General features: G+C 40.7%; 1 protein-coding gene across 3 annotated transcripts; it reads left to right on the forward strand.

Annotated features, from left to right (window-relative positions):
* The first annotated feature begins 3,975 nt into the window (after positions 1-3,975).
* Positions 3,976-12,931, forward strand: ZBED5 (zinc finger BED-type containing 5). 3 transcript variants are annotated; one of them, XM_050757412.1, is made up of 3 exons: positions 3,976-4,346; positions 5,964-6,077; positions 7,092-12,931. In XM_050757412.1, the coding sequence occupies exon 3, from the start codon at positions 7,343-7,345 to the stop codon at positions 9,344-9,346; it is 2,004 nt and encodes a 667-aa protein (XP_050613369.1). In that variant the 5' UTR covers positions 3,976-4,346; positions 5,964-6,077; positions 7,092-7,342; the 3' UTR covers positions 9,347-12,931. The 3 variants fall into 3 exon arrangements, with proteins under 3 accessions (XP_050613369.1, XP_050613368.1, XP_050613370.1); XM_050757411.1 differs by having other exon boundaries at positions 7,124-12,931; XM_050757413.1 differs by having other exon boundaries at positions 7,129-12,931.
* The last annotated feature ends 983 nt before the right edge of the window (positions 12,932-13,914 follow it).

Genomic DNA, 13,914 nt, shown 5'->3' on the forward strand with positions numbered 1-13,914 from the left:
CTGCATGGAGTGTACGCCTGGTGCCTGTAGTCCCAGCTACTTGCGCAGGGCTGAGGTCAAGGAGGCTTGAGCCCAGGAGGTCAAGGCTGCAGTGAGCTGTGATGGCACCACTGCACTCCAGCCTGGATAACAAAGTGAGACCCTGTCTCAAAAAAAAGAAAAAAGTTTATTTATACATAGGCAAAATATATTGAAATTGTAAAATCATATGTCACAATCCTTTAAGCTCAATGTATAAATATTATGTCTATTTATAAATCTCAAAATTTTTGTATAAAAATATTGACAATCACTTTCACTTATGCTCTGCTATGGTTTAATTAATTCACAAGCATTAACAGACTAAATATTCCTTAAATATTTAACATCATTTGCATAATCAACTAATCACATTTTCTTAAACATTTTAAACTACAATTACAAATGTAATATATCTAACATCTAGCCAGTGAAATTTTTATAAACACATAACTCTTGCAAATATAATACCAATAAACCAATCATACACGTGGTCACGAAATTCCCTTAAATGTTTCATACATCTCGAAGGCTGACAAAGCACACAACACCCCAATAATGATAACTTTCACAAAAACAATGAAACTATGTTAATTTACCATCTTTATATTAAAGGTTCCAAATTGTGGCCAACGTGAAGATGCGCCACTCAGCTATTCCTTCAAGCAAGGACTCTGCCCTGCTTAGGACCTCAGCTGCAGTCATGCCCTTCCCAGGGCAGCCCACATCTAGTAACTGAGGGAGGAAGGGAGGAGTATAAACGTAAGGGCGACACACTCTGACCTACAATACTGGCTACATAGTTTTCTGTCTCATGATCTGCTTCTGGAAAACCTAGTGCAACACAAATTAACTCATAAAACCAACATGAACACAATTGTCATCTCAGATGTCCTACAGCAACTGAGGCTGCAAATTTGGGGTTTCAGTCACAATTTTTGTTACTCCTTCCAGCGATTATTTGACTTGAGCCGCAGGTTAACAAACTGAGTCCTTTTTTTTTTCCCCAAGAACTGAGAGAGGTACTGAGTCCTTTTTAATGGTGAGGCTCAGCCTCCATACCTAATACATTACTGTAATATTATTCACAATAGTTTTCTGCCTAATATAAATCAAGTATGCACACAAACACAGTTTGTAGTTCCCACAACCAGCATAACATCTAATCTAGGTTCTGCCACTAATTAGTTCTTGGAACTGGGGTAAGTTATTTACCTCTTTGTGCTTAATTTCCTTATCTGTAAAATAAGGATAATCATCTAATAAAATTGTTGTGAACAGTAAAAGACTTAATACATTTACAAGTGTATAGGCCAGGCCTGGTGGCTCATACCTGTAATTCCAGCACTTTGGGAAGCCAAGGCAGGTGAATCGTTTGAGCCCAAGAGTTCGAGATCAGCCTAGGTAACATGGCGAAACCCCATCGCTATAAAAAAATACAAAAATTAGCCGGACATGGCGGCATGCACCTGTAGTCCCAGCTACTCAGGAGACTGAGGTGGAAAGATCATTTGAGCCCAGGAGGCTGAGGTTGCACGGAGCCAAGATCGTGCCACTGCACTCCAGCATGGGCAACAGAGTGAGACCTGACTCAAAAAGCAAAAACAAAAAAAGTGTATACAATAGCTTCCCAGGCTACACTATGTATTTAATAAATTCTAGCTATGTATTACTGGTCTGAGTTCTACATTGTATTTTTTCTTATCTGTCTCATCTCATCAACATTCTGTAATAATTTGACAAAACGATTACAAAAAAGTTACGTTTCACGAACTTTAATTATGAGACACTTCAGATTTGGGCCCCTATATTAATCCATTCTCACACTGCTATAAAGAAATACAGAGACTGGGTAATTTATAAAGGAAAGAGGTTTAATTGACTCAGTTGCCCATGGCAGGGCAGCCTCACAAAATTTTCCAATCATGGAGGAAGGGGAAGTAGGCACGTCTTACAGGGCAGGTCTTACATGGTGGCAGGTGAGAGACAGCATGCGAGACCGCAGGAAAAACTACCATTTATAAAACCATCAGATCTTGTGAGAATTCACTTACTATCAGAACAGCATGGGAGAAACCATCCTCATAATCTAATCACTTTAATCCCTCCATACGTGGGGATTATAATTCGATGTAAGATTTGGGTAGCGACACAGAGCCAAATCATATCAGGACCTAATTCCTAAACTTTAGATGAACTTATTTAAACACTACTCCACCTATCAGTTTAGTATTTTGGGTTTTTCCTCTTCATGAAGATGTAAACTAGATGTGTAAAGATTGGTTTGGGAGCCTATTGCAAGGACAGGAAACCAAACACCACATGTTCTCACTCATAGGTGGGAATTGAACAATGAGAACACTTGGACACAGGAAGGGCAACATCACACACAGGGGCCTGGTGTGGGGTGCGGGGAGGGGGTAGGGATAGTGTTAGGAGATATACCTAATGTAAATGATGAGTTAACGAATTGCAGCACACCCACATGGCACATGTATACATATGTAACAAACCTGCACATTGTGCACATATACCCTAGAACTTAAAGTATAATCATAAAAATAAATTTTAAAAAATTGGTTTGGAAGCACATGTGTAAAATATTTTTCTAAAATATGAAACAAGAAAACATATTATTCCAGTATTATTCCGAAGCGAGGCAACTCCTGCAATTATAAAATAAAATCCTTTGCTCTTCAAGCAAGATTGTACCCCCTTCCCAAAAACGATATATGCATTTATGGTTAAAGTTCAAATGAAACTGATTTAATAGGAATAATTTTAAAATAATAATGAGAATATATGGACAGCTTACTATAGAGTGAGATGATGTTGTAAATGACTTTAAAACATTTGGAACTAAATGTCAGTCCTAGGAAATTGTCTATGCACTCCTGTAAATTGTCTTATTAAGGGTTAGGTTTCTTTCAACAGTTTAGATATTTGATCAGAAGCATACTGAAGAAAAACGAAAGCTGCTCTTGCTTTTGACCCCAAGGTGGGAATTTTCTGTCATTGGCGCAGTGCCTGAAAATACGATCCAATCTTCATTCAGTCATTTCTACGGAGTCTGGAAAGGCTAAAATATTGCAAATAATAGGACCTACTCGTACTTTCCCCCCTTAAGAAGCGTATCTATTTCAAGGTGCCTATTTGGAAAACAGATTCCAGGTCTCCATCACGCAACTTAACACAAAATGAAAGCACACAACCTGCAGCCTTTGGCTGTGGTGTTTCTAAAAACAAGGAAGGGCACAGAACCATGGCTTAAAATACCCGAAAGCTGCAACCCACAAAGAGAGTATTTCAGGGCGGGCTGGCCGTTCCCTCCAGGCAACCGTTCAGTGCAGGCGGCCGGGCGTTCCTGCGGGGAGGGCGCCACTGTGATGCAAAGACATCAAGCGGACTTTCTGCTTGCCCGTGGACGCCGCTGTCCCTATCCAGTCCTGTACTGCGGCTCCCCAGACTACTCCGGGCCACCCAAGAGTTCTGGCGGGGTCTGCGCCAGATCAGCGCCCGCTCGTCAGGCTCAGCTCTCCGCACAGCCCAGGCCGGCCAGGCCCCTGGACACTCCGTCGTCGGGTGTGGGGCGGGGAAGCAAAGGGCGAGTTTTCTTCCCAGATTCCAGTGGGAAACCAAGAAAAGGAGGTGGCGGCTGTGTAAACTGGGCCCGGGGTAAGGCCTCCGGGAACAAAAGAGGTAGCGAACGCACAACAGCCGAGGTTCTGCGTGCTCCTTTGGGGCCACCACGAATCCCCGTTAATCACCCCCATCCGGGCCGAGCGCCAGAAATGATGAAAATGCAGATTCATGGGTTGCACTCCAGCCCTACGGTATCACCAACCGTATCTGGCATTACCCAGGAATCTGCATTCTCGACGAGCGCCCGGGCCGACGGGGCTAGTAAAGTTTGGGAACAATTGCTTCATACCCAGCAGGTCCGCTATCACCAAGGTAGCACGGCCACTGCAGCTGCGGCTGTGGCTACGGCTGGGCTGCGCCTCAACCGACCTTGGTCCTTTCCTTTGGTCCCGCCCCGCTGCTCAGCGCGGATTGGTGGCGGGGTACAAATCTGGCGCTGATTGGGCGGCGGTAGAGTCGCTCGTAAAGACTGTAGGGTTCGGGTCCTCTAGAGTGCTAAATTTATCTTCAGACCAGCGATCGCGCCAGCCGCGAATCGGATATCTATGGAGATGGCCTAGGCGGTATCCCTGAGCTGAGAGCATCACCCTGTCCCCGAATCCTTCTTTCCTCTGTTTTGTTTTTCATTCCCCTCCCCCTCCAGTCCACGACGACTGGCTGTTGACCCCGTTCAGGCCTCGGTGAAGGTGAGGAGCAGAGCCGCCGCCGCGGCTAAGCGGTGCGCTGTGAAATGGCCGCTTCCTGGAACTGCCTAAAATGGCGGTCGCGGGCTCAGCTGGGGACCGCGGCGCTGCTGTGCAGCCCAGCCGCGGCGAAGACCGTTCTCTTCATCGCTGATGGAGATGAAATAGAGAGATGGTGTTGGGTGCTGAGACGTTTTCATGTGGTCTTTAGCGGAGGCGGCCGCCCGGGGACGCGAGAGGAGTCCTGAGGCGAGGGTGGGCTGCTACTGGTAGGGAGCCCCCCCAGTCGTGGCGGTCTGTGGGCAGCGCGCACCTATGACAGAGAGGAACTGAGGGATAGTTGGCCCTGGCTGCACATCCAGGTGACCGTTTAACAAAGCATTTAGGTGTTGGAAGGAGCATCCTTTCCCGCCTTTCTGGCTGGCCTGCACTCAGATCCTGCCCTTAAATCCTGCCCTCCTGCCCTAAGGGTATTGTTCCCAGCCGGAACCGCCCGAGGGTAGGGGAGAAAGGATTGTGATACCTGTCAGTTTGCCCAGAGGGAGATTACGGAAGTTTTCCGCGCTCTTCAGGGAGTGGAAAGGAAACTTTACTCTCAGAGGAGTAGATTCTTTGTCCTCGAGCAATTCGGGGAAACACCTTTGAAGAGGTGGCGCTAAGGACCTCCTTTCTGAAAACAAAAGCTTCCTACTCGTCTGTGTCTTTCTCTGGCAACGAGGGAGAGGGATCCTAATCTTTTACGTGAACCAGCAGCTCCACAAAGTTCCCCGTTGCAAAATCCAAATGGAGCCTGTGGAAGGAGAATCTGCTTTTTTGCTCCCAATAAGAAGTAGGGCTTTCTGCTGTTGCTAGTATGAGACCCTCGACTTTCTGGCAGTTGTAACCCATTGTTCATTTGTTTCTCTGCATAGCCCAACTCCTAGTAACCAGATTTTTTAGTAGTTGGGGAATTAGAAGTATTCAGGAACACACAAGTAATGGCTAGACACATGGGCTATGCAGTCATACTTCTTGGGCTCTGAACTTGGTTTTTCACTTACAAGAGGTGTAGCGAAATATGTTAACCTGGGTGTATCTACCTCTAAAATGGGGTTATTAATAGTCCTTGTCTCTTCATCGATGAGATAGTCTATATGAGGGATTTAGCAGTAATTGGCATACAGTAAAAAATCATCTCTCATTAAACATTGTTTACCTGAGGAGATTGGTTATTGGGGGGCTAAAAATGATTGTAGTGAAAGGATTGTTTCATGTAATAGTTCTATGTATAATTCCATTTTAGATTCAAGGCCTAGTTTTAGAGACATTGATGAGGCTGTACTTTTAAAAATTAGATTTAGTTTTAAGTTCTTGAAAGTGTGTTGTTGTTGTTGTTGTTGTTAACGTGTTTCTATGAAGTCAGTAGGTGGGGGGAACATCTCAAAGCAGCCAAATTGCCAGCATATTGAACAGGATGAAAATGTTAGAATTTTTACTATGCTAAGCATCTTCTCTCAGTCCAAGATCTGCATTGCAGTAAAGAATCATTCACACTGCTTAGATCCAGAAAGAATAAACCCTTCTTACGGGTTTATAGTTAGTTCTTGTTACTGTGTCTAATTGTAATTTTTCTCGTTATAGGCTTTTGGTTACTCCCCTTCCCACCCCATTCCTTAATTTTATTCTTTTGAAGAGTGCATTTCAAGCTGCCAAGGTGGAGAGAGGGATTACAGAAAGGAGAACACCTTATTTCAGGTATCTTACCTTCTACCCCTTAATAGGAGAACCATTTTGACTCAGGATCTAACATGAGAATACAAAATTTACTCTATAGCCAGGTTATAAAGTTTAAATCAAAAGTAGCTATACTTGGATAGACATAATTTGTATGCCTTAATTTATAGAGTGAACAGTATTCTTTAGCAATCCTTAGATTGCATTATTCTTTTAATTTTGATTTGTTTTATTATATGAAAAATAAACCTCTTAAATGAGAGTTTATTTTTTTTAGATCCCAGTTAAGTCTTCACCTGTTGTATAAATAGAATGCAGAGTAATTTGTAAAAATATACGTTACTTTCATTGAGTCTTAATTTGGATAATATAAACATTTATATAATTTAAGTCCAGAGAAACAGTACCTAACTTTTGATATACAATTTATTCTTCATTGTTAACATAGCATTTAGGATACAGTAGAATTATGTTTATGTATCTCGTAAAACTTGGAACTGTCTGTGTATTTAATTCACTTCTTCAGAATTGTTGCTAACCCTGAAGGGACTTCAGATACATAATAGTATCAACAACTAATACATCTAATGGCAGTAGGCATCGAAAGCTAAAAGAGATTTCACAATACTACATACCATGAGACAGGGCTGATAAATTGTGGCCCATGCTGTCTGGTTTTGTACGTAAAGTTTTATTGGAACACACCCGTGCCCGTTCTTTCATGTATTGTCTATGGCTGCTGTCATGTTACAACTACACAGTTGAGTAGTTGCAACAGAGACTATATGGCCCTTTACAAAAAAAGCCTGCCAACCCCTGCCATGGGACGTATTCTTCAAGGTCCCTTTCTTAAAAGTATGTATAACAACTCTTAATAATTTCTTGGCTCAATGATTCCCAAATTATGTTTTATAGAATATTAATATTCTCTAAGTTAATAAATGTTTTGAGAAAAAGATTGAAGCTAATAGTAGTTTTTCTTTATGGTTGATTTTAATATGTTTAAATATGAGATTACTAAACTCATTTCTATAGCTTTTATTTTTATGTGATAATCTACCTTTAAGAAAAGGTGTACCATACCTGAGAGCACCAGGAAGTCGCATGAGAGATCACCTGATACATGAACGTATGATGTTCCATCTGCGCATTGATGGATAGGCAGCATTTAGAAATTAACTGATGTGTTGCTGTATATCATCTCTTTGATGATTGCTCGTCTTCTTTGTATCCTGTCTTAAAGTTTCATCACATTTGCGATACTCAATGTCTGTTCTAAATTAACCATGTTTTGTACCACAAACTCATTGCCCATGGATCTGTTGCTGAAACAAGGAAGTCTTAAACAAGAAGTGGAATCTTTCTGTTATCAGATTGTGTCTGAATCAAATGATCAGAAGGTTGGGATATTACAAAGTGAAGATAAACAGCTGCAACCTTCAGTTTCTAAAAAATCAGAAGGTGAGCTTTCCAGGATCAAATTTATATCCAATTCCAACAAAATAACATTTAGTAAAAAACCAAAAAGAAGAAAATATGATGAAAGTTATTTGTCTTTTGGATTTACTTACTTCGGGAATAGAGATGCACCTCATGCTCAGTGTGTATTATGTAAGAAAATTTTATCGAATAGCTCTTTAGCCCCTAGTAAGCTTCGAAGACATTTGGAAACTAAACATGCTGCATATAAAGACAAAGACATAAGCTTTTTCAAGCAACATCTTGATTCACCTGAAAATAATAAACCCCCAACACCTAAAATTGTGAATACAGATAATGAAAGTGCTACAGAAGCATCATACAATGTAAGTTACCATATAGCATTGAGTGGAGAGGCTCATACTATTGGAGAATTGCTTATCAAACCTTGTGCAAAAGATGTAGTGATGCGGATGTTTGATGAACAATATAGTAAAAAGATAGATGCAGTACAGCTATCAAACAGTACTGTTGCACGTCGAATTAAGGATCTAGCTGCTGACATTGAAGAAGAGCTTGTTTGTAGACTGAAAATTTGTGATGGGTTTTCACTGCAACTAGATGAATCAGCTGATGTTTCAGGACTTGCTGTGCTGCTTGTGTTTGTTCGTTATAGGTTTAATAAGTCTATTGAGGAAGACCTACTCCTGTGTGAATCTTTGCAAAGTAATGCTACCGGTAAAGAAATATTCAACTGTGTCAACAGTTTTATGCAGAAACATGAAATTGAATGGGAAAAATGTGTTGATGTTTGTAGTGATGCTTCTAGGGCAATGGATGGGAAAATTGCCGAGGCTGTCACCTTAATAAAATATGTGGCTCCCGAAAGCACCAGTAGTCACTGCCTATTATATAGACATGCACTAGCAGTTAAAATAATGCCTACATCTCTAAAAAATGTGCTAGACCAGGCAGTACAAATCATCAATTATATTAAAGCTCGACCACATCAATCCAGACTATTAAAAATTTTATGTGAGGAAATGGGTGCTCAGCACACAGCACTTCTTCTAAATACAGAGGTGAGGTGGCTTTCTCGAGGTAAAGTTCTTGTGAGACTTTTTGAACTTCGTCGTGAACTTTTGGTTTTCATGGATTCTGCTTTTCGACTATCTGATTGTTTAACAAATTCGTCTTGGCTGCTAAGACTTGCGTATCTTGCAGATATTTTTACTAAATTAAATGAAGTTAATTTGTCAATGCAAGGAAAAAATGTGACTGTTTTTACAGTATTTGATAAAATGTCGTCATTGTTAAGAAAATTGGAATTTTGGGCCTCATCTGTAGAAGAAGAAAACTTTGATTGTTTTCCCACACTCAGTGATTTTTTGACTGAAATTAATTCTACAGTTGATAAAGATATTTGCAGTGCCATTGTGCAGCACCTAAGGGGTTTGCGCTCTACTCTGTTAAAATACTTTCCTGTAACAAATGATAATAATGCTTGGGTTAGAAATCCATTTACAGTTACTGTTAAACCAGTTTCATTAGTAGCACGGGACTATGAGAGCCTGATTGATTTAACATCTGATTCTCAAGTGAAACAGAATTTCAGTGAACTTTCACTAAATGATTTTTGGAGTAGCCTAATTCAGGAATACCCAAGCATTGCAAGGCGTGCAGTGCGTGTACTTCTTCCTTTTGCTACAATGCACCTGTGTGAAACGGGGTTTTCGTATTACGCTGCAACAAAAACAAAATATAGGAAAAGACTTGATGCTGCACCTCATATGCGAATCCGACTTAGCAACATTACACCTAATATTAAGCGGATATGTGATAAAAAGACACAAAAACACTGTTCTCATTAAAATTGGAGGAGTTTGCATGTCTCATGATAACCAAATGTAAGATGAAAATAAAAGATGATTTACTTCATCTCTGGTATTTGGGGGTTTTAAATAAAAATAATTCAATTTTTTATACTATTTAGATTTTAAGAAAGCTAAAGAATCAAAAATTTTAAACATATTGTGTTATTGGTATTTCTTTACATTGTAATTGTAAAGGGTTCCATGATCATAACTGGGAAATAGTGATCCACAAGATGAAGTCCCAGTCCCTTAACATCTCTCTTCAGGATCTAATCCCTACCAATCTTTCCCTGTCTACCCTGCAGCTCTCCAATCCCATGGAACTTCTTGCCATTCCCTAAATATATCACACTGTTTTATGGTTTCAGGTCTCAAAAAACGATTCTGTCCCCGTCTTACTTTCTGATAGGCTCCTAATTGCTTCAACACTTTGACTTGTAGGTACTTTCATTCTCTGTATCTTCCTATTTTGATCCTTTTTCACACTTGTATTTAATGTTTGTGTCTGTCTCTACTGTGAACTCCTTGATGGTCTCATGGTTCCCAATGTTTTCAGACCGAGCTCTTATCGAGTCTTATCCAAATCTGTATCTTCATTATGGAGTCTCATCCAAATCTGTATCTTCATTATCTGGAAAAAGGCTTTACTAAATTAGATGCTCAGTAAAGGAAAAAAATGTTGGTGAAAGTGAACCAACAAAAAATGGAAGAGGGTATTTCCTACATTCATTGATTGCTATGGTAGCAGGTGTATGCACTGCTACCCTTTGGGTTTTTTGGCTCACTTATTCTATTAACTAGAGTTCAATATGGTCATTATGCAGAAGTCATCGAGGAATGTCACAGTTTTATGATTCAGGCTGAACTATTGAGGGAGAGGGGATGAAGTATGAAGAGCATTTTCAGATACTTTGTTTTTTTTTCTCAGTTCCTATATAGATTATTGTAAATTCCACATATAGTATAAATTAATGAGACTTTACTGTAGTCAGAGATGCTTAGACCAGAAATCAGTTTGTTTTTATAATACTGTAAATTCCTGACTGAATTTCCTGTCTCTGGGCTACTTTTGCTATGTCACGTCATGCAGTGCAGTTCACCAACTCAGTGTTAAATATTTATGTTACTCCTGTAGTCAAGAACTACTGTAGATAACCATTATTTAATCTCATTTGTTGAAACTTCTGTTTTAGGGAGTAGAGGTACCACCCTCCACCATTAAGGCAGAATGTGGTAAAATGACTAGGTTCAAGTACCTACTTTACTTTGTAATGTACAATAATCTGAACTTCTTGAATCTCAGTTGTTTCATCTATAAAATTACAATTATGCCTCCTTTGAAGGGTTGTTATGAAGATTAAATGTGAGTGTATAAATGTAAAGCTCTTAACAGTAGATGATCAGGATAGGTGTACAGCATATATTAGTTCTGTGCCACATCCAACCATGTTCCAGTTAAACTTGAATCTACACTTCACACTTGTAATCTGAATTTTTATTCTCTGGAGACTCAGCAGTTTACCAGACCATGGGACATTTCCTGATCCAAGGCAACAAGATTACACACTTCTAGCCCAGGTTTTTCCCCCTTGTTGCCTTATTAAGCACTTATTTATCTGTGAGGAACTTTATTTTATTTTATTTTATTTTATTTATTTTTTCGAGACAGAGTCTTGCTCTGTCACCCAGGCTGGAGTATAGTGGCACGATCTTGGCTCACTGCAACCTCTGCCTCTCGGGTTCAACCAATTCTCGTGCCTCAGCCTCCCTAGTAGCTGGGATTACAAGCATGTCCCACCCCTACCCCCACCCCAGCTAATTTTTGTTTGTTTGTTTTGATACAGAGTTTCACTCTTTCCCCCATGCTGGAGTGAAGTGGTGTGATCTTGGCTCACTGCAACCTCCATCTCCATCCACCCCGCCCCGCCCCTCCACCAGGTTCAAGAGATTCTCCTGCCTCAACTTCCCGAGAAGCTGGAATTAACAGGCGCATGCCACCACACCCAGCTAATTTTTGTATTTTTAGTAGAGACGGTTTCTCCAACATGATTTCTCCATGTTGGCCAGGCTGGTCCCGAATCTTGACCTCAGGTGATCCACCCACCTCGGCCTCCCAAAGTGCTAAAATTGCAGGCATAAGCCACCACACCTGGCCTAATTTTTGTATTTTTATTAATGACAGGGTTTCACCATGTTGGCCAGGCTGATCTTGAACTCCTGACCTCAGGTGATCTGCCCACCTAGGTCTCCTAAAGTGCTGGGATTACAGGCGTGAGCAACTGCTCCCAGCCTGTCAGGCACTTTGATGGTTGCTTTGTATTTATCTATAATCTTTACAACAATCTCATGGGATTCAGTCATTTTTGGACTTGCCCTAGGTCATAAGTAATTAGCAGAATTTAGTTTAAAATAAGTCTCTCCCAAAGACAGTGCTTTTTCCCATCACTGCCTTCTGAACTTTTCTAAGACTCAAACAGTGACTTGGAAGTACAGCCTGAAACTCCCTACTAGAATCTGGACATTTCTTTGAAGTTTTGCGTGTACTTCTAAATTCACCCAAAATTGACTGTCTAATTTAAAATATGACTGCTTATTTTCTTTTTTTTTTTTTTTTTTTTTTTTGAGACGGAGTCTCGCTCTGTCGCCCAGGCTGGGGTGCAGTGGCCAGATCTCAGCTCACTGCAAGCTCCGCCTCCCGGGTTTACGCCATTCTCCTGCCTCAGCCTCCTGAGTAGCTGGGACTACAGGCGCCTGCCACCTCGCCCGGCTAGTTTTTTGTATTTTTTAGTAGAGACGGGGTTTCACCGTGTTAGCCAGGATGGTCTCGATCTCCTGACCTCGTGATCCGCCCGTCTCGGCCTCCCAAAGTGCTGGGATTACAGGCTTGAGCCACCGCGCCCGGCCTGACTGCTTATTTTCATGTAAAATATAGAGTAAATTGCTGTCAACTACTAATTCCTTAGAAGATGTATCATAATTTCTTATATATGCAATGCTTTTTATTTATTAGTCCCAAAATTACACCCTAGTTTGAGAAGGATGTACAGTGCCTTAATATCTGTCCAGCATGTACCTCAAGCCTGGTAACTAGACTCCTGTGATTGCTGACTTTGAGCCATTGATTAGATTATTTGTCCAAGATGTCAGCCTCTTAAAATATAAACCATTCTTGTTTTCCAGTTCTTTTCCCTAATCTCCTTGGAGAGTCTAGATTCCTGCATTTAAGTCCATGTCCATTATTTGGGACCCTGCTGTCTGCTACTAGACCTTTTTAACGCTGACCCTACCCATCTTGGTTCTTGATGCCAACTGTTCACCTCATCTGTAACGTATCAGGACTAAATTATGGATACATGCATGGCTAGTGAGAATGGACTTTTAGCACCTGAAGGTGGGTCTGGTGGACAACAGACAAGTTGAGTTCCAGATAGCAGCTAGTTCTAGATTACCCTAACCTAAATGTAGTTACCGTGAATGCATCCCAAAAAGAGGATTCTTTTCCTTTTTATTTAAACCCTACCTGCCCTTCAGAATTGGCTGCTTATTCTCTAAATAAAACCAAAGGAAACCAAGTAACAAGCACTGCCAGCCTCATTTCCTTCCATACTTCCAAAGCCCTTTGGTTACCCTTCTACCACGGTAATGTCCCTGAGACTAATAGCGAAACATTCTCTGGAGCTGGAGGGAAACTTCTAACAAACCCTTTTACACAAAAGAGAGAACAACTCTTAGAGGAAGAAATGAGTATCATTCCATTTAATAAATGGAAGAGCTATTTGAGGACTAAATTATATTCTCATGGCACCCTCACATGATAGCTACTCTTCCAACTGATGCATAAAACAGTAAAATTCCCCTGATGTGTCCAACCCAAAAGGACTTTCCCACTTTTGATCCCTATATTTACAATAATTGAAATTGCCTTGATTTCTTAATTATAATTATTTCATAAGTTAGTCTTGCCCTATCACCACACATACAAAAATACACCATAAGCTCTTTGTAGCTATGATGGGTCATTCATAAATCTTAGTAAATTTCTAATAATACAAAAAGTAAACAGTGAATTGAGTTTCCTAGCTTAAAAAGTGAAGTATTAAGGTAAAATACAATTCCTTCTATATGTAACATTATGAAAATTAACTTTGGCCCAGTGCAGTGGCTCACGCCTGTAATCTCAGCATTTTAGGAAGCCAACATGGGCAGATCACTTGAGCTCACAGGTTCGAGACCAGCCTGGGCCACATGGCAAAGTGCCATCTCTACAAAAAAATACAAAAGTTAGCTGTGTGTGGTGATGCATGCCGGTTGCCTTAACGTCTCTTAAATAGATAAGGCAGTAACAAGTCTTTGGTTTTCAGACACTTCAAAAGCAATATTTGTTTTTTTACATCCCAGCTACAGTGCAGTGGCATAATCATAGTTCACTGTAACCTCACTCACTCCTGGGCTCAAGGTATCCTCCCACCTCAGCTTTCTGAGCAGCTAGGACTGCAGGTATGCACCACCATGCCCAGCTTTTTTTAAATTATTTTTTCAGAGACTAGGTCTTGGTATGTCACCTA

This window comes from Macaca thibetana, chromosome 14 (assembly GCF_024542745.1).
Source record: "Macaca thibetana thibetana isolate TM-01 chromosome 14, ASM2454274v1, whole genome shotgun sequence".
In the NCBI taxonomy this organism is placed as follows: domain Eukaryota; kingdom Metazoa; phylum Chordata; class Mammalia; order Primates; family Cercopithecidae; genus Macaca; species Macaca thibetana.